Source organism: Beta vulgaris, chromosome 5 (genome assembly GCF_026745355.1).
Source record: "Beta vulgaris subsp. vulgaris cultivar EL10 chromosome 5, EL10.2, whole genome shotgun sequence".
Classification (NCBI taxonomy): Eukaryota; Viridiplantae; Streptophyta; class Magnoliopsida; order Caryophyllales; family Amaranthaceae; genus Beta; species Beta vulgaris.
In genome coordinates this window covers 59,339,348-59,360,314 of record NC_079206.1, presented here as the reverse complement: position 1 = coordinate 59,360,314, position 20,967 = coordinate 59,339,348, and the positions used below count along the sequence as shown (strand labels likewise).

At 36.7% G+C, this 20,967-nt stretch overlaps 3 protein-coding genes and 1 long non-coding RNA gene across 7 annotated transcripts in view; 1 reads left to right on the top strand and 3 right to left on the bottom strand.

Moving 5' to 3' along the window:
- LOC104894148 (histone H1) overlaps nucleotides 1-3,336 on the bottom strand; it is a 49,166-nt gene extending 45,830 nt beyond the window's left edge. The window contains exon 1 of the mRNA XM_010680328.4: nucleotides 3,325-3,336. The gene's annotated coding sequence lies outside the window, so the exon portion shown is untranslated. The remainder of the gene's footprint in view (nucleotides 1-3,324) is intronic.
- On the top strand, nucleotides 256-7,945 carry LOC104894145 (arginine--tRNA ligase, chloroplastic/mitochondrial). 3 transcript variants are annotated; one of them, XM_010680325.3, is made up of 17 exons: nucleotides 256-501; nucleotides 638-784; nucleotides 888-963; nucleotides 1,388-1,489; nucleotides 1,581-1,796; nucleotides 2,210-2,290; nucleotides 2,792-2,875; nucleotides 3,012-3,116; nucleotides 3,196-3,374; nucleotides 3,620-3,704; nucleotides 4,033-4,219; nucleotides 4,385-4,454; nucleotides 5,560-5,629; nucleotides 6,255-6,344; nucleotides 6,510-6,578; nucleotides 6,709-6,807; nucleotides 7,614-7,945. In XM_010680325.3, the coding sequence occupies exons 2-17, from the start codon at nucleotides 639-641 to the stop codon at nucleotides 7,722-7,724; spliced, it is 1,770 nt and encodes a 589-aa protein (XP_010678627.1). In that variant the 5' UTR covers nucleotides 256-501; nucleotide 638; the 3' UTR covers nucleotides 7,725-7,945. The 3 variants fall into 3 exon arrangements, with proteins under 3 accessions (XP_010678627.1, XP_010678625.1, XP_048500155.1); XM_010680323.3 differs by having other exon boundaries at nucleotides 629-784; XM_048644198.2 differs by lacking the exon at nucleotides 256-501 and having other exon boundaries at nucleotides 732-784; nucleotides 888-958.
- Nucleotides 7,946-13,692: 5,747 nt separating this feature from the next.
- LOC104894144 (eukaryotic peptide chain release factor subunit 1-3) lies at nucleotides 13,693-17,164 on the bottom strand. 2 transcript variants are annotated; one of them, XR_007274120.2, is made up of 3 exons: nucleotides 17,008-17,164; nucleotides 13,848-15,280; nucleotides 13,693-13,741 (listed from the first exon to the last, which is right to left on the bottom strand). XR_007274120.2 is itself a non-coding variant. In XM_010680322.4 (2 exons), exon 2 carries the CDS (start codon nucleotides 15,250-15,252, stop codon nucleotides 13,939-13,941), a length of 1,314 nt encoding a protein of 437 aa, XP_010678624.1. In that variant the 5' UTR covers nucleotides 15,253-15,280; nucleotides 17,008-17,164; the 3' UTR covers nucleotides 13,693-13,938. The 2 variants fall into 2 exon arrangements, 1 of the variants encoding a protein (XP_010678624.1); XM_010680322.4 differs by having other exon boundaries at nucleotides 13,693-15,280.
- A 1,298-nt stretch (nucleotides 17,165-18,462) lies between these two features.
- LOC130591640 (uncharacterized) lies at nucleotides 18,463-20,298 on the bottom strand. Its single transcript, XR_008969608.1, has 3 exons — nucleotides 20,195-20,298; nucleotides 19,678-19,734; nucleotides 18,463-18,785 (listed from the first exon to the last, which is right to left on the bottom strand). It is a non-coding gene; the product is annotated as an uncharacterized LOC130591640 (long non-coding RNA).
- Between the last annotated feature and the right edge of the window lie 669 nt (nucleotides 20,299-20,967).

Below are 20,967 nucleotides of genomic sequence, written 5' to 3'. Positions count from 1 at the left end.
TTTTATTTTTTTACATTAGCGAATCAATATATCTAAATTCATCTAACTGTTGAATTTTTCACATTTAAGTTTAATCATAAATAAAGTATGAATGGAGTATCTAATAGAATAACAAATTTTGAAATTAACGCACGCATCGCGTGCATATAAAGGCTAGTTAGACATGATTGAAACTTATTATCCTGGTTAGACTTGATTAAAGCTTATTTAAATTTATTAAACCTAAAACTTAATTTATTAACGCAACTTAAAACTAGTGCATCAAGGAAGAGGAAATCATCATCAATTCATCAGCGTATAAAACGAGTGTAATTGAAAATGAGGAAAAAAAAGAGCAACGTATAAGAAGTTTCTAACCCCAAAACCCTCCAAATTCCGTTCCGTAAAATTTGCGCTTACCCTCCTTTTGCAATTACCAGGGTTCCATCTCTCTGCATATTCAAGTTACTTTTCGAGGAAAGAAAATTGAAAGATTTTTTTGACGATTCCAAAAAATTGAAGGTTTGTTTAGTACTTATTGTACTATATACTATTGTAAGTTTTAATATATAAATTCTGTAATTTAGCATTAAAATTTTGAGTAAGAATTTTCAAATTTTATTCACTTTCATGCTAAAAAAAAATCCAGATTTTGCAGGATGATTCTACAAGAAGAATGTGAGGGTAATGTAAAGCAATTGTTAGCACAAGTGTTTAAAAAGTCGCTCGAAGCAACTGTTCCGAATGAGGCTGATTTACATCCGCTAATTGCCATTTGTAACGAAAACTTTGGTGACTATCAATGGTAAACCCAGTTTTTGGTGATTGTTGAGTGTTATGATTTTATTTATTTGTGCAAATTTTTGATGAAGTATGAGCCTTTTTTCTTTCTTTCGTTTTGTTTCCAGCAACAATGCTATGAGTTTGTTCGGCAAGATTAGGGGAACAATGCCTGAATTCAGGAACCCAAGATCAGTTGGTGAGGTAAATATCAATTTTAGGTTCCGTTTGGTAGGGAGGGCGTAAAACATTTTCATGGAAAACAATTGACAATTGAAAACAAATTCCAAAATTAGTTTTCTGTTGTTTGGTTTTATGTAAGGAAACTGATGAAATGAAAGGAAAATGAAAGAGAAAGTAAGGAGATAGTGAGAAAAATGTACAAGAGAGATAAGAAAAATAATTTTCCCTTCATTTTCAAAGGAAAATGGTTTTCCATAATTGTGAGAGTAATTTTACCACAAGGAAAAATGATTCTACACTCTTTTGCCAACCAAACAATGTAAAACTGAAAATAGAGGAAAACAGTTTTCCGGGAAATGTTTTACGCCCTACCAAAACGGAGCCTTAGTCCTTCTTGTCTATGATGTATTTCAGAAATCTTATCTTCACTAATGAATTTGTTTAGGCTATTATGAAAAATTTGCCGGAATCGGAAATGATAGAGAGCTGTTCTGTTGCTGGACCAGGATTTGTGAATGTTGTCTTGTCAAGGACATGGATAGCTAAGGTGATTGAAGTTGTATTCCTCTTTAAATTTTATGTGCACTCTGTAGTGTAGACTTTCTATTAACCATTTCAGAATATTATGTTTTATGCAGAGCTTAAATAAGATGCTTATGGAAGGCATCCACACATGGGCTCCGAAATTGTCAATTAAGCGGGCAGTAGTAGACTTTTCTTCACCTAATATTGCAAAGGAGATGCATGTTGGCCACTTGAGATCAACCATTATTGGGGATACCCTCGCAAAGATACTTGAGTTTTCTGGTGTTGAAGTGCTTCGAAGAAATCATGTTGGTGACTGGGGTACACAGGTATAATACCATGTTAGTGTGTCAATACATGCTGTGAAATTTATGTTGTGGTTTTTGACATTACTTGAGTTAGTTATTTTGACATTGACGTATGTAATTTGTCTATAAATTATGCTACTTTTATAGTTGTTAATTAGGCCTTCAAAGCTTTCTTCACACCAGAGCAAAAAATTAAATTGGTTCTTTTAGTCTTGTAATTCTATCATTTCGTGTGGTACGCTGATTATTATTGTAATTGCCTAATGTGTTAGGATGTGGTAGCAACTTCTGAATTATTAATCAAGGGAAGTTAGAAACAGATTCGTTTTTTCTTTTTGGTTTTTTTTTTTGGTTTACTATCAATTACCTCTTTCAATATGTCATTATGTTTTTGCTTCCTATTGTGTTTAAACAACCTTGGTTGCTACATGTAGTTCGGCATGCTGATTGAGTTCCTGTTTGAGCAAGCGCCACAAGCGGAGGATGACAATGAGATTCCTATTGAGGATCTTCAGGTAAGTGGATATTTCGTGTTTACTTTGTATCTCTATCTGAAGAGGTCTCTCTGTTAATGACATGATAGGGGTAAGGGCTGTGTATAATGGACCTTCTGGCTTCTTTCCCTTTGCCCAGCAGCCTCTTTAGAGGAATTGGGGTTACCTGTGTGTTACTTACTGTTGTTTGGTTGAGTGTGTGTAATCTCAATGATGTCAATTGTTGCACAATTTTGTAGCATAAAAATGTAATCAATGGTATTTACTTGCATATAACACTCACAAGTTTCTCTTTTAATTTTTTTGCACCCTCTTTCCTCTGTCGAGGGGCCCGTCTAGAAATCTGTGATGATGCATTTTCTTATTATTTTACAAAAAATTGGCCATATGTTCCCTTGTCAATTGTTCTTTTCCCTCTTCTGCATTGTTCAAGAGTTGTGATCTTGTCGACTTACTTGGCCTATGATGAGCGAAATAGAGGATACTGTTTCTGAGTTCGGAATTTACTTGCTGTGTTTTCAGGCCTTCTACAAACAGTCCAAAAAGAGATTTGACGATGATTCCATCTTCAAGGAAAGGGCACAAAAGGCGGTGGTGAGCCTTCAGGTAAATAATTGGAATTTTGGTGTTTGTTTCCTATTTTATTTTATAGTGGTTTAAGAGCTTGCATGTCTTTGTTGTTTTTCTCAGTATGAATGTTGTTTCTTTCTTGGTTTTATATGCACATGTTGCTTGTACACAGGGTGGAGATCCTAAGTATCGGAAGGCATGGGCTCAAATATGTGAAATTAGTCGTAGGGAATTTCAGAAAGTTTATGAATGTCTTGGAGTTCACATAGAGGAAAAGGTATTCCGTTAGCTCCATGAATTATTTCTATAGTTTGAGCTCTCATGCTCATCATCCGCACATTTTTCGTACGTATCAGGGTGAAAGTTACTATAATCCTTATATTCCAAGCGTTTTGGAGGGTTTGAGGAATGAAGGTCTGATTGAAGAAAGCGAAGGAGCTCAAGTTATACACATTGAAGGAAAAAAGATACCTCTTATTGTTGTGAAGAGAGATGGAGGTTTTAACTATGCTTCCACTGATTTAACTGCTCTTTGGTGAGTTCTCTTTTTTTTTTTGAGTTTTGTGTGTTAAGTGGTCAGTATACAGCCTGCATCGTAGTTTTGTGTGTTTAAGTGGTCAATATACGGTCTGCAGCATTAAAGATGCATTATTTCCTTAAAATCACTCTCGGATGTCTTTCCAAATTTCTGCTAGCCTCTTGTTCCCCTTTTAGTCTTTGCCATTCGTGTGACTTTCACCTTTGAAATGACTTTGTTGTCATACTGATTGCATTAATTAGGTACCGCATCAATGAAGAAAAAGCAGAATGGATTATATATGTAACTGATGTTGGTCAGCGTGAGCACTTTGAAATGGTCTTCCATGTAAGTATGCTCTGTATGCAAGATGTGATTGTTGATTTCTGTTGTTATACTTATATTGCCCTTTATGGGAGGTTTCTTTGAGTACATTATGTTATTATTATTGTTATTGTTATTGTTATTGTTACTGGTACTGTTATTGTTATTTTATTATATTACTACTTGAATCCAAGGAATTTTGACCTTTAAGTGTTATTTTCTTTTGGACTGCTTTTATTGAATATAATTCTTTACTTATCTGGACCAGTATCTGATTTTTGATGCTTTTTGCACATAAGTTCATCTTTTTCTTTTGTGTCTTTAATGACATCTGTAATTTGATATTGAACAGGCAGCTAAGCGAGCAGGGTGGCTTCCACTGGATGATAATACATACCCTAAAGTTACTCACGTGGGTTTCGGTCTTGTATTGGGAGAAGATGGCAAGCGTTTTCGTACTCGAAGCTCTGAAGTAGTGCGTCTGGTCGATTTACTTGATGAAGCGAAAGCTCGGAGCAAACAAGCACTTATTGAGCGAGGTGTTACCAAATGAATATGATTTTACATATTTGTTTCCTTTTATTTGAGCATTTCGTCTCGTAGATTTTATTTTTGTTTCCTGGAAGTGCTAACTCTAGAAATTGCCATCTCTTTACCTTAATATTTTCATTCTTGTTTGCCAAAATAAATAAAATCTTCAATAGGTAAAGCTGCGGAGTGGACTGAGGAGGAATTGGAGCAGACTGCTGAAGCAGTGGGATATGGGGCTGTAAAGTAAGTTTTTAAATTTACTTTCAAAGTCCTATCCATGATACATTTGTTCATTGCAAATTTGCATCACTTCCGAGATGGGTATGATAATGACCAACAAATATTGGATAAGGTCCTACGGCAGGACAGGATGAGCTTCAAGGTCTATGGCTGAGTTGTAACTTGGAACCTTAAATGGTCACTCCAATCCTTGAAGACTGTTGACTAATCCTGTTTTACCTAAGTTTTTGCCAATAATGTCATACGAAGAAAGCCTACAAAATCATGAATTGTTAGTTAACAACTCTTAACATACTTGCAGCAGTTGCTTGCCATAAACAGCCTTCTAGAAGAGGTTTTTAGACTCTTCAATTTCACCTATCTAACGAGACAACCAAACTCTTAATATGAACTTACGAGGTCACAGATGTTGTTTTTTACTCCACAGTGTAAGTTTCCATTCAGTAAATTTAATTCTCCCTTTTGTACCGTTGGTGCACTATTGCAACTTATGACTCGGGTAGATTCCTTGCGTCATGGCTCATCATGTATTATAAATCAGCTGATATTGCTGTCAGTCCCCTCCTATTCGTCTGTTTTAGGCGAGCCTTAGACCCTATACCGTCTGCTGAAATTGACACGATTAGTTTATTTTCCCCATGTTCGGGGCACACTTACATATTTTCCATCGCAAGCCAAACTAGTTCTTTGAACTGTCTTTTGTAGTCAGTCTCGCTCAAAGGGCTAGCCTTTGTGCTGGTGCTGCACCATTTAAAATTCCTAGTATTTGTGACACTTCAGTGGCACTGGGACAATATAATGTTGTAGAATTTGTGACAACTATGAATATATTTAGATTGGATGGAGACAGTGAATTAGTAGCAGTTACCCGAAATAAGCAATCTTTGTGCACACTTTCGTGAATCTTCACATTTTTGGGGTCAAATTTTGACTGTATTGTTCCAAAGCTTTTTGGTGCAAACTCCAATCTTTTTAATTGTGAGTCAAATCCACTGCAACACTGCATAATATGTGTCTCATGCGGTAATGTTATGGTATCAGTTCAGGCACTAATTCTTTTTCATTGATTATCTACATGTTTGATATAATTATTTTTATGTTGTCTCAGATATTTTGATTTGATGGACCATCGACTCACCAACTACACCTTTAACTTCGATCAGATGCTTAATGATAAGGTGTTCTTTTCTTACTTTCTCTTATTTCTCATACTCCTTGATATTGACCTTCTCTTTATCTAAATTTCCTGTCTTTTCATGTTCTTTACTAAATATAATGTTAGGTCAACAGAATACCAAGAAAGAGGGAATATCTTTAATGTGATACGTTATTTTTACTCCCTCCACGTCATTCTTTTGTTGTTTCTTAATAAATAAAAGTATTATTTTTGTTTAAAGCTCAATATGCCATATTTTCATGAAAGCAACTCAAATTTTTTGGCCTCATTTCATCAAGGGTCATTTTGAAGAAATTTTGGTGAACTACGTATATTGACCTTTGAATTCATATTGTAGGAGTTTTTTTCCCCGCTTTTTTCAATTCATATAGAGTGCTATAGGAACTAAGTTCTTTTTGAAGGATATAGTAGGAATTTCAATCATTTATTTCTATTAGCTTTAAATTGGGTCTATTATATTGGCAATAATTGATATGAATTTAACGCAAATAAAAAGGACATGGAGGGAGTAATAGTTTTTTTTTTCTAACTCTTTCCGACAATCAGAATTTTGTGAGTTTGCAGTTCCTATTGACCTTTGATTTCACGATAAGGCTTTTCATTTGCATTTTATATTTTGGTTCCAGGGAAAGACTGCTGTTTCTTTACTCTATGCACATGCTCGAATTTGTTCGATTATCAGGAAATCTGGTAAAGACATTGAAGAATTGAAGAAGGTGACATATTGTTTTTGCTTGGTTTTACATCACCACCACAAAATGTGGTGTAACTTCTAAATTTTACAGGCTAAATTTTGTTTTCTTGTAATTTTAGTATCCAGAATTACGATGTTTATTTTTGCACGTTTGCTCTGTGATGACTTGTAGACTTGTTTTATGTAGGGTGGAGAGATAGTTTTGGATCACGCATATGAGCGTGCATTGGGGCTTCATTTGCTTCAGTTTTCTGAGGTAATAGTTGATTTCTAGAACACTTTGCTGTTATTGCTTGCCTCATCTTGACATTTAAATAGATCTTGAAGTAGTTTTAAGAGATGTTGTGACATACTGGATGATGTTTAATTGTTTTTTTTCTCTCCAGATTGTTGAGGAGGCATGTAGCAATCTGTTGCCTAATGTATTATGCAAGTACTTGTACGATTTATCAGATGATTTCACAAATTTCTATAACCAATGCAAGGTAAATTTATTATACTCAATTTATCTTCTATAATTTTTTTTTTTGGATAAATATCTTCTATAATTTGGACTTACATAGGGACTCACTACTCCAATGGTGAGACAAATTAGTGAAACCCAACAAGTTCATATTACATTTGTTATTGTTGGACTTCATATCCGGGTATCCAAAATTTATCACAATTATAAATGTTGTGGGTCAAGATTTGCTTCTTCTCACCAATGGAAGTGGGTTTTGGATTTGCAACCCTCTACCCTTTTAGAGAACCTTCTACGTTACTTTGACACACCGCTTAGGGACTCATTGAGTATTTACAATACCACCAATATAGTGCCTAGTGGCTCTTACTAGTCGGGATGAAAGCCTTCCGAGTTACTTATGAGTCATGACTAGACCAGTCAAATGGGTTGAATTGATTGGGTTTGGTAAATATAGGTCAAGTCCAATATGGGTTTGTTTTGGGATTATGATCAATGAACACCTTTTTATTTTCTTTTTGTTACTCATTGTTTAATGATTAATTAATACCTTTAGGTTATTTTGTTACTTCGTTGTATTATCCTATGATATTAAACATAAGTGCATTATTGTATGACCTTTATGAAATTTTGGGTCAATGGGATCAAGTTATCTCAAGACCCTAACTCAGCCTTAAAATTTCCGGTTTATTTGGATTTGGGTCATTGACATTCCATGTCTAGGTGAAGAACCAAACCCTAACCCAAACGATGCAGATGAGGTAGGTCGAGTCTTTGATTTGGGTCATGTTTTTACAAATTTTAATCATGACTTGATATATTTTGCAGGTGAATGGCTCAACAGAAGAAACCAGCAGACTCTTGTTATGTGAAGCTACAGCAGTGGTAATGCGGAAGTGTTTTGAACTTCTTGGCATCACCCCTGTGTACAGGATATAGCTTTCATTCGCTCTTGGACCGAAGTGTTATTGCTGTCCCACGACTCAATAGTTGGGACGTTGCGAGGATGTGTTTCCCGCATATTCTTCCCCTTATGGAATGACTGATCCTAAAATACTCCCTTTGTCCCAAAATATAGTTCTTGTTTCTATTTTGGGAGTCAAACTTTGAAAACTTTGACCAAATATTCTTACTAATGTATAAAAAAAATATATTCATGAGGGATCTTGTTAGATTCGTCTCAATGTGTAAATTCGTAATATCAACTTTTTATATTTTTTTTACTAATAAGAAATAGAAGATATATTGGGTCAAAGGTACGTCTTGCAAACTGTGCAAAATGAAACAAGAACTATATTTTAAGACGGAGGGAGTAGTAATTAATGACATCGATTAATGACATACATTTGAAACATGCTATATTTACCCCTTCATCTGATTGTAATTTACCTTAGATTGAGGTATTGAGGATCGTTATCTAAGAATTAGGCAATTTGAGGATCGTTATGTTAATCTTGGAGGACGAATGTCATGAAAAATCCACACACGAGTTGACGAATTTCGTTTATAAGACATTTTCTCCCGCACCAGCCACAACGCAATTTGTTCTTATAATTTCAGGTTCAATTATTTAATTTTGTAGATTTATTTCCTACAATTATTACAAAATTGTTTAGATGAATAATGAACAGGCGCAAATTATAACATACACCCAAGTGTATCTTGCGGTAGGTATACCTGGGTAATCTGTTATATACTTTTCGCGTGCTAATCTATCACAAAATCACATTTGCTTCAGTGGTCACAGTGTTGTGCCTGCGCGTCCGTCTTCATTTTACATAGAGGTCGGGGGTTCGGCTTCTCACTTCAACCACAATTGCTTTTTTAATTTAATTTTCTTTTTTTTTCTTCATATAATTCATACTAATTTATACCGTTCATATTTATTTGAACAACTTTCATACTCATTTAGACATTTCCATACTCATTTATAAGCATTTGACTATGTTTAATCAATGAGTACATAATACTCAAACAAACAAGTGCAAAACAAGTAAAATGACAACATAATCAACTAAGGAACTTAAATAAAGTATACTCCACATAAATCAGCAAACACAAACATATACAAACCTACAATCAAGTTAAATAACTCAACTAAAATAAAGTGAAGTTAACATAAATCCACTAATATGAACATAAATCCACCTAAATCAAGTATAGTGAACAAAATTAAATATAAGTACACTAAAATCCACATAAATCAAGCATGTGAGATCCACTAAAATCAACAGAAAATGAACATGGATCCACATAAATCAAGTTAGATGCACTATAATCAACTAAACTCACTCCAAATCACGTTGAATCAGTCCAACTCAACCAATATGAACATAAATCAACTAAAGTCACTTCAAATCAACTTAAATCAGTCCAACTTCAACCAATATGAACATAAATCAACATAAACAAAGGAAAATCAACAGAAATAAATAGAAATGAATTTAAATCAAGTGAACTCCACTGAAATCAACATAAATCATCAAATATCAACCTAAATCATCAAAAATCAACATAAATAATCAAATATCAACATAAATAATCAAATATCAGCATAAATTATCAAATATCAACATAAATCATAAAAAATTATCATAAATCAACATTAATCAACAAATATCAACATAAAAAATCAAATATCAACATAAATCATCAAAAATCAACAAATATCAACACAAATCATAAAAAATCAACATAAATCAAGTAAGATCCACTGAAATCAAAGTAAATGAAACTAAATCAACTTAAATTAAAACTGTAAACATGAACAAAATGAAGTTAAAGCAAAATCATAGACATGCAAACTATACGCAAACAAATATCATGCTTCCAAACGCAATCCCACAGGTAATTCAAACAAAAAATTGTAAAAAGTAAAAATAAAAACGAAGATTAAGTTAAAGACACCCCACTCTATAGGGGTGTTCATCGGTCCAGTACCGGAACCGACTGGTCCGGTGGATTGAAATCTGCAAAAAATTTGGACCTGGAGCCGATCGGATAATTATGCTCCGGTCCGATCTAGACCTGAATTTTTCCTGTCCGCTCCGATTTTGAACCCATTGAACCGGAATTTATAGTATTTTTGAAAAAGAAAACTTCTTTATTTGGTATGAACATATTTATAAATTAGATAAATTAAAATTTAATAAGTTTAATAATAATATTTCTAAAGGTAATAAATAGTAGATTTTTTGTTTTGTAACTTTCCACCTTTTAAACTTCGGCTTTTTCACCAAATACCCTTGACAAAAAAAAATTATTCAGCAAATCCCGCAACTTTTTTTCAAAATTCACCAGATACCCCTAACTTTTAAAAATATTCACCAGATACCCCAAATTTTTTTAAAAATGACAAATATTACCCTTAATGACTAACAACGGTCAACTTCGTTACTCATTAGTGTTAATTAATCCTAAAAAACTCTAATTAACCTAAAAATCCTAAAAACTTAACTAACCCTAACCCCCTCTCTCTCCCCTAACCCACCACCCCCAACTACCCCAGCCCCACCAGCTACCATCCCCCTATCCCACAGCTCCTCACTCGCAGTCGCGCCTCCCCATCCCCACCACCCCCAGCTGGAACCCCCCTCCTCCCCCACCTTCGAATCCCGAGCCCCCCACCCCTTCAATCAGTCGCTACTCCTCTCCCACCGCAGACGCGAAGCTGGGTGTTGAATCGAATCAATGTGGGTGTTCATTTTTTGGATCTAGGTGTGTTAGCAGACGCGAAGAGGAGGAGAAGGCGCGGGGAGGAGGTGCGTGAGGGGAGGCGGTTACTGTTGGTGGGCCGGCGAGAATGAGGGAGGGGGAGGGGAGGCGCGAGAGAAGCGAGGGGAGGGGGCTGCCGGGAAAGGAAGGGCGGTGGTGGGGCTGGTGGTGTCAGGGTTGGTGGTGGGGTGGTAGGTTGGGGGCTGGTGTGGCTGGGATTGTTAGGGGTGTGGGGGCTGATGGGTTAGGGGAGATAGAGGGTTAGGGTTAGTTAGGATTATGATTAGTTAGGGTTAATTAGGTTGACTTAAGTCTAATTAGGTTGACTTAGGACAAAGTTGTAAATAAACACTAACGGAGACTAACGTCCGTCAACTTTTGGGGTATCTGGTGAATATTTTTAAAAGTTAGGGGTATCTCGTGAATTTTGAAAAAAGTTGGGGTATTTGGTGAATAAATTTTTTTATCAGGGTATTTGGTGAAATAATTGTTTAAACTTTCTTAATATATAAACCTTTTTTTACAAAAAAATCAGATATTCCGGTCCAGAGGTCCGGGCCGAAATTTCATGGGTTTGGATCGGACCGAATACCCGGTATCGGGATTTTTTCTGGATTAACCGAAATTTTCGATCTGGTCCGGTCCAGTCCAGATTTTGGTACGACCATGATCTTTGCACAACTCTAACTCTCTCACTCTCTCCTCTCCAGTCTCCACCACCTCCACACTCTATCCTCTCTCTCCACCCAACCCCCTACACGACTACACCTTGGCCACCATCTCCAGCCACCCTTCTCCCTCTTTGACTGCGGCCCCAACAACCCACCACTTCTCGCATGCACCACTTTCCTCCCTTGTTTTCTCTCTTCTCTTATCCCTCTCCACCACCATGCAACCCAACTACCCACCATCAACATGGGAGGAGAGAAAGCGAATGTTAATGAGGTCTCGCAGCGATAACAACCTAACCGAAAAGACGAGAGAGAGAACAAGATGGAGACCCGTAGCGACATCAACCCAACACGACTGGAGTGAAGGAGGGAGAACCACAAATCTGTATGTTCCCAAAAACAATTTTTTGTTTTAACGAAGAAGTTGACCAGTAGCTCAACATTGCTAGTAAATTCCAAAGCACACGACTCATGCTAAACACACATATCCAACCAACACACTCACCCATGACCAGAATTCACGCACACCACCCAGCAAGCTTAGTCAATGCCAGCATCCATCACTTGCCACCGGAGCTCCGGCTTAACCGCCAGAAATCGCCGGCTAACCAGCCTACATTACGACACGCCGGTAGGAGAAACCCACCACCCCGCCAGCAGCCATGCACTTCGCAAGTGGTCTGCTGGTTCAAGGGACTCCGGGAGCATCATACCTTGCTGCCACCTTCTGTCGTCTTACAATTGCCAACCATTGCACCATACAACACCTACCATGAACAGAGGAGAGAAAGCGACTACCACACGTTGCTCCAGCAACCAGATATAGTCAAACAACGGTGTATCGACGACGAAGCCAGATGAGATGTATGAGGGAAGAGAGAAAGATGGGGTTTGAGGCAAAGTAAGAGGGCGAGAGGCACACTAGAGTTTTTGGAGATTTCGGGAAGCCATTGTTATAAGAGGAGAGAGAAAGTGTAGGGGAGGAGAGGGGTGCCCGATGGTGGTTGTGGGAGGGGAGGGTGGTGGGTTGGTGGCTTCTTTCGTGTTGTTGATGGTGGAGAGGAGAGAGGGGAAATGAGTTAAGTGGGTTAGGAGAAAGAGGAGGAAATGAGAGAGATTAGGATAGGATTAATTAGAATTAGAAGCTTAATGAGGTCAATTAGGACTTAATGACTAATGGACTTTAACTCAGTTAGTCCACTAGGAACATTATGTGGATTTTTGGGGATATATAGTGAACTTTTAAACTAACAGGGGTATATGATGCAAAGAATAATTTATCCGGGATATATGTGAAAAAAACTAAATCCTTCTCGAACGATAATGTTTGGAAGTTAAGACTAAAGATGTGCGTTCGAAAGGAATTTTCCATCCCTCACTAAATGAACTAAATCTTTCCAGGGTTGAGAATTTTCAAAAGCAAAATATCTTTCCCATTCCCTATCCTTTCCTCCCAAAAAGTCATACAAGATATACATTTGACACTACTTGGGACATTTTCCAGGCAGGGCAGGAGGAAACGCAAGAATTCAAGAGGAAAAATATGAATTTTAAGTCTTCACCAAAATCATGCTACACTAAAGTTATCAGAACTCATGTTTAGAAATTATTAGAACTTGTTGAAAGTTGAAACTTCACCAAACTTAATACTTCTCATGTTTCTTTTAAAGTGCTACCTAACTTTTACACTATTGACACACATCACTTTGACCGTGTTAATTTACTAATATATAAAAACAAATATGATCATATAAAATGTTGTTGGATTATTTCAATGAATATTTTCATAATATCAATGTTTTATAACTTAAACAAATACATAATTAGATATATTAATGGTCAAATTTGTGCATTGGCAAACGTAAAAGTCAAAATATTACACTGGTTAGTTATAATTTATTTGAGCTAAGCTGAAGTCGTTTATCCTTAAACTTTTCTTCGAGTGAAAAAAGGGGTATCCTAGAGCAACACACTTTCAGAAGCAAAGAGAATTTGATAACTGAAATGCATCTACTTGAAAAAACACTTGCACTAAACAGTGATGCATGTTTTTCACAGAATCAAAAGAGAGAAGGTATTCGAAGGATTTAATCAACACCAGAAGTCTACAGAATATTTTGAGAAAAAAAAGCAACACTTTCTATCATTACGTGAAGCATCTAATTCCAACTCCCTCCCCATTCCGAAAAAACATGTAATCAAAACAGAGATTCAAACTCAAGCGTACAACTCAAAAGTTTACAATGCCAAAAGAAAGCTTCTGCATATTTAAAACACCGTATAACTCAAAGTTTGGACTCACCATAACTGCTTCATTATCTCGATCAACTGGCTACTCTAAGCCTCAGTCATGGCAGAGTACCCTTGAGCTCAAAAGCAAAAGGGGGACATATTTAAAATTAAAAAAAAAAAACAGTTTTGTAACCCTCATGCCACGCCCTCGCTCCTGTTGCGAAAGCTGCAATCTACAGTTTAGGCATCTAATATGATTCATCCAACAGCAATCAAACTAATCACTTCAGTTATGGTCAACCTCAAGATATAATGGTATATCCTCTGAGCACAGCAATTCTGAAGGGAACTCAACAAAGGTGTATTACACACAACGATATATGAAATATGAAGTTGAACAATTAAACCTTAAATAAGAATTCTGTAAAATCCTCAGAGGAGTAACCTGGGCAAGCAACTTGATTATGATGAATCTTATTCACTGCTTAAGTCTCGATGATGCTCAAGTTGCTGGGCTTGGAAAAACCGATGATTGATCAATCTGAATCTTCAAAAGTTTCCCCGTCATCAGAAAGCTCATCAAAGGATCTCATATCAAGTTGATATCGCAGAATTCCTCCTATACCACCAAATCCCCTGCAAAACTGTGACCCTTCTTGTGATTTGTTTGTGACAAACTCAAGGGAGCAGCCAAAGTTCTTGTACTCGTTAGCAAACCATTCCAACAATGATACTTTTTCCTGCACCTCCAGTTCAGCAGGAGTGACTAAATCCCGGAAATTACTCTGGTCAGCCTCTTGCTCCTTGTTCAAATGTTTGATGATTATCTCACCAGTTGAGCTGTTTTTCAGCGTATATCGATTGATATCAAGATTTTCCCAGACAATGAGTATTTCAACAGCCCCCATTTCCAATGCTTTAAGTGTATCTTCAACACCAAACACATACTTACCAGTATCCTGACTTATCTCCTCAAAGTACTTTCCTATCAACTTCTTCTCCTGGATAAACTTCACATTGGCAAGAATTTCAGCAGACAGCTCTATTGCCTGATTAAAACCATTCTCACCACCATAAGAAACATCCACCACGTTTAGTATCTTTGCTTGAAGACGAGGATCAAACATGTCAGACTGACTGAGCTCAGTTTTAAAGTCAGCTGATCCAGCAAGGATAAGTCCTGAAACATTAGGCTGACTTGTAGCTGGATTAATGAAAAACTGAGTGGCAAGTTCTGCAGTCTTCCTCACATAGTTATGCCGCTTCTCCATTCGAAGACGAGCAAAACGTAAGGCAGATTGCCCTCCTCTTCCGTGTTTCTTTGGAAGATCAACAGTGAATTTATGAAGCACCTCCCTGGTGTTCCCACTCAGAGTACCAAATAGTGTGCCGTTACCATCCATGACTATAAATCCAAACTTATCATCGGATTCCAAAAGTTCATTCAATGCCTCGGTATGGAACTTATTATCACACAAATAAAGGGAAGCATTTATTGGTCTGAATGGCTCAAAATCAATGGTTACTTTCTTTTCCTTACCATCATCTGTCACAATTGTTCCGGTGTAAAGAACCAGCCCATTAGGGGGAACCTTGTTGTACAGCTTTAACCTCTGTTGGGCAGATGTAATAGCTGCTAGCACAGACTGACGGTTCACCCTACTCTTAATGTTAGAAGCAGTTCCATACTCATCCCCCAACATCTTAGTAACACGAGCAACCTGATCACGTGGAGGCATGATGAGAGAAATCATGCTCGTCCCATTTCCCCTGGCAGCTTCCAATGCTTTGATCAACTTCTTGATCTTCCATATTTCGATGTTCTTGTCAGTTTCTTGACTGTCAGACATCTTAGACCAGAAATTGGAGCAAAGTTACCTGCACAAACAAAATCTTTGTCAACTCAACATGAGAAAAATGGCACCAAGCCTATTCGTACAAGACCAAATAAACAATAAAAGACACATTTTCACTCTAGGTCAGAGAATGATTAAAACACAATAGACAACAAAAAGAGCTGAGCAACTAACAATTGTATTATTGGCTTCTTTATGAGAATTTATTTCGATTTCTCAAATAAACTAAGCTGGACACAAACAAAATTGACAGGATTCTCTGTGTATATCAGGAGTCGTGAAACTGAGAGACTCACAAGTGATTTTCATACCTATCATAATACCCAGATTCAAACTGGGGATTTTTTTTCCTGCTGTCCTCTGCCTTTCAACTAGGCCATGCCATAACTATTCAAAGTAATACAAATCTCAAAATGGATCACCAACCTTGACATTATTTATTTGTATTCCAATTTGAATCCTAATTCTCAATCCTCTCAGCTATCGATAAGATAATACTTCCATTACTATTTTGATTTTGATGATTTCCTCGTGTCAATATAAAGACTAGGTTCACAAAAAAAAAAAAAAAAAAAACTTAGATTTAAGTAGCGAAAGTGAAACGATAATTGACTTAGCTAAGAATTTACAAACGATTACAAGACAGATGAACCTATAACTTGGATACTTATTCTTATCATATACTAATATGCAATATCATCACTAAAACAAACAAAATCCAAGTAGCAACAGTTAACCAATCTTTAAAAAGTAAGGTAGAAGATGATATAGTGACAAAGCAGTTAGAAAGAGTTGTTGATTTCTAGTTAACTGCAAACAGGATCAGAACAAATCCAAGATCCATCCACACCACAAAGAATTGTACCGAAACACAAATCTGACATCAAACACAGTTTGTTCTTTACTACTATGAGATGATACGCTACAAACAGCCAGCATCCGCAAAGAAAATTTTGGTCAAATTTGGTCCTCCTGAAACTGTCGATCTCTCCTCACTTGATAACTAACAGCACTAAACTTGATGATGCAATCATCTGTTTGGTTAACATGAGGATTCTTTGCAGAATATAACTTCCCAATTTGCCATCAATAGCAAGAATAAACCCAGGGAATGTTTTTTAATTGTCACAATTTTCCCTGAATAGAGCAAAAGCAAACATATCATCTCATCCACAAGTCATTTTGTATGTATGATTGAGTGTTTAAGCTTGCCACACCGCCTATCCACCGGATAACTGCATCGATTCGCTCACCACCTATTCATTTTCCATCCTCCAGCTTTTCCTATCCCACTCTCAAAATCTCTATATAACGTTCTCGTAAAGATCAATTGCTAAAATACCTTTTTGAAATATACTTTGAACTATGAAATTCTACTACTAAATTTCAGAAGGGTACAAATCTAAGCACAAAGTTCAATTACCAACCAAAATTGAAAAAATAATCATTAAATACCAATAATCCTCAAATCCAACGCATACCCACAATACTGCAACATCAATACGTTCAAATATCAGTCAATTGTGGAATTTCTCAACTAAATCGCACAATCAGAACAAAAACAAACGATCAAATTAACCGAAACTTCAGAATAACAAATAATATGAAATCAACACATTCAACACTAAAACAAGATTAAACTGATGATAATCATCTAATCGTGCACCAAAAACCTTGATTTTTCGAATTTATAGAAAATTAAAGACAAATACAAATATATGTAATAACAAGAGAGAGAAAAAAAAAAACCTGGAAAAAGAGTCGTGTGGATCTGGAAAGGAAGAGTATTGCCACCGTCGGAGGGACTTGTGAACTTTAGAGAGCGAAGGGACGGCTGGCTAGTGGTAAAAGGGTCTTAGGGTTTTCTCTATTTTGCAATTTATTGTTTATGAATTATGACATAGATAGAGACAAAACCATATTTTGGTTTCTCAAAAATTTCAACTATATGTCTATACTAGAGCTGCAAATAGTGACAAAACTCAGCCACTCGATCCGAACCTGACCTGAAAATAAGTGGTTTGAGTCAAGATTTTCAACTTATTTAAATAAGTTAATTCGAGGGATTGATAATGCTTGTTTTTTATTTGGTGGATTGTGTTAAAAAGTTTCTAACGTGGACTCAATATGACAATCATTTATTGGTTATGTTGGTATTAATATCATTAAATACGTGAGTGGTAATACTAGTAGTAATAGTGGTTGTTTGGTATACATAAATTATATAAGCAACAGGACTTTTCATAATTTTTTAATTTGGGTAGTTGTTGAGGAAAATAGGGCAATGGAAATTTTTCGAAAAATTGAAATTCTTACAAAATCTTGGAATTTTTATTCATCCCCTTGTCATTTAAAATTCCCACATTAATTCATAAAAGTACAAATTAATTTCTTGATGTCAACCAAATACATTAAGTCCACTTATTAAGAATTACCTAAGGAAAATAACATTTTAGAAAATAGAACTTTCTATGAAAAATAAATTCTCATGTATATCAAACAATCACTGAGTTTTTTTTTTTTTTTTTAACACTGGGTTTTGTTATTGATTGTTACATTTGGTAAAATTTTCTTGGATTGTTGTACAGAGAAAGTAAATGGATTGTCATATGTGAATATGATTGATAAATGAGTTTAGTAAACTGGTCAGATTCGCAAAGGCCAAAGGGTTACAAACCCATTTCATAAATGGGAAAGTGGGTCAACAACATCATGAAGTTGGAACCATGCATGTAGATAGTTTTAATTGAATTTATTTAGGACCACGCCCCCTCACGCAAGAGTCCTTTGGACTTGAAGTGTGGATGCAGCACAGGTCTCCCTCATACCGGGCGCTAAATATTCCACTGAGAAAGGAGGGGTGGATGAGATTCGAACCCGTGACCTTTTTGTCACGCTGGCTCTTGATACCATGTCAAAGGACCAACTCAACCAAAAGCTTAAGCTAATGGTTGAGGCCCCAGGAATTGATTTATACTCTATCAAACTAAAAATAAGTTAGGAAGAATATGCCCTAAATTTACTATTGTCAACGTACTTGAAGTCGATTTTTTGTATATTATTTCCTTAGTTTAATAAATTATTTACAACAAAGACAAGGTATAGTTTGGTCTAAACTCTATTGATGGCTTACATACTAAATTTTTAAGTTAGCGAACTGATAAGATTATGCCAATTTTGTGCTGTGTTCCCAATTTAATATATTGACTCTCTGTAACACCCCCAAAATCCACGCGCGCCTACCACTGCTGCGTCGCGTCGACCTCGGGGGCGTTACCGCCGCGATGGAACGCAAGGCATAATAACGGTTAACGATAACTTAAAACATTAACTTGAAAACTAAAATGCAGCGGAATTAAAATATAAATACAACTCGGGAATCATCAATGACCCCTTTCATTCAAACCACAAAACATATATAAGTCTTGGAAAAACCAATAATACTTATTTCAAAATGCTTTAAGTGTAAATACCCAAGCCTAGTCCCCGTATGCTCGAGATTATGCAGCAGCACCAGCACACCTAGTCTGCTCCCCATTGTAGCATCAATGGTTCATCGCAGTTCATCAAACACATAATAACACACAATCAGCTATGCTGAGTACGTAATGAACCATTGAATACATGTAAACATAAATGATGCACACATGAACAATCTTAAGTATGATGCTACACTATGTTACATCCTTTATCCTTTAACCTTTAATCTTTAATTGGCATCGAACGGGCACCGTCATCTTACTAGAATCATACGGGCTACTGAATCCTTAACAGACACTAGGTCTGTTAGATGAAATGCAAATACGGTTTCGAGCCGTCTCACACCCATCACCTTAGTATGCATACCCCAAGATCGAACGGAACCTTCCGCCTACTTGAGTGTCAAAATATAAGGACACTACTGTCGTCACAGTAGGCCTGCGTAGGAGCGTAGGACAAGTCCCACACTCCCCCCATTGTTCATCACTTGTAGGGAGTCCAGCTACAAGATATTGCCATAATTCATTTTAATATTAACCATTCATTTCATAACCACATATCGTATCTCTTGTAACACTCTTGTTACACTATGGATACATAGAATCAATTACCTGTTCTCTTCATTAAAATGCTCAAATCGTATCTCTTGTAACAACCTTGTTACACTATGGATACATAGAATCATTTACCTGTCCTCTTATGCTCAAATCATATCTCTTGTAACAACATGGTTACACTATGGATAGATTAAAAATGCTCTTTGAAATACTACGATAGAATTACGCATTCCCATGCAACATATCAATTTCAATTACAAATGTCTAACCAGACAATCTCAATCAATCAAACATTCCCTATCATGCTTCTAGGTTCCAATAACATAGATTGCAACCTAATCATGATACTAATACTTGGGATTAAACTGGTACGCGTACGTACCTTGTAACGGAGAATTTTCGCTGTCTTAATCGAACGTTCCGCTTATGAAATTGGGACCTAAACCGTTAAATAAAAGCTTTAGTGCTACGTCGTTGGTAATATTAACAACTACTACGTAACTAAGACTATACGGTTTAATAATTCGAAGTAAACGATTAATAAACCCCTTGTTTAAGAATTTTCGTTACTTTTCTTATTATAAAGAGTTTAACGTCTTTTAGGAGTCAAAGCTAGTGAACATACTAATATTAGTTAGTGTCATTAGTCCACTATCTTTACCAAACCAGTTAACTTAAGCCCAACCATGTTTTATGTCCAAAAGTCTTATGTCCAAAAGTCTTAGGTCCAATCCAGTATTTTGTCCGAAAGTCAGATCCGCAATTATACTTAGATCAGTAAAGTAAACTCATTAACTTGAATTATTAATTAACTAATTATAATTTAACATAATTATGAAAACGTAAATATATAATCAAACTTAATATAATATATTCAATATATAAAAAATGTTTTATACCGTTAAGCTCGCCGGAAATTAAGTTCCGGCGACCGATTTCCGGCAACGGCACGCAACTTCGTCGCACAGCCCTGCCTGGCTCGCACCGCACCTCGCACACACCTGCGCACAGCAGCAGCAGGCCTCGTCGCTCACGCGAGCTTCGCACCACTCGCACAAGCCTTCGTCGTCCCTCGCTCAACACTCGAACCACTCGACTCGTACTTCGAGCTTCGTCGCACAACAGCAACAGCAACCTCGCGCAGATCTGTCGCTCGCAGCCCTCGCACCCCTCGAACACTCACGGGCTCCCTCGTCGCGCGCCTTTCGCCCAATTGCACAACCTCGTCCCTTGCTCGTCTCGCACACACCGGCACGCCTGCAGCCTCGGACTCGCGAAGCCTCGTCCACGCGAGCCTCGCACAGCAGCACACGGCGAGAGAGAGACGAAGAAAGAGAGGGAACAGCGACAGAGAAGAGGAGAGCAGCGAGAGAGAAAAGAGAAGGAAAGGAAGGTGACGGCTGAAGGAGGAAAGGAAGAATTTAGGGTTTTCTGAAATTTCTCCTCTTACTTTCCCTTTTTATACCCCTTCCAAAAGTGGTAACCCTAGATCGGGTGAACTCGGTTTAACCTTTATAAACCCGAAATTAACACAACCGACTCGTATTAATATTATTATATTCTATTATTCTGTAAATAATATTAAAATACCTTTTTATTAACTTCTTTATATTTTCTTAATTAATACGAATTAATTCTCAAAAATACGGAGTATTACAGGCTTTCCCCCTTA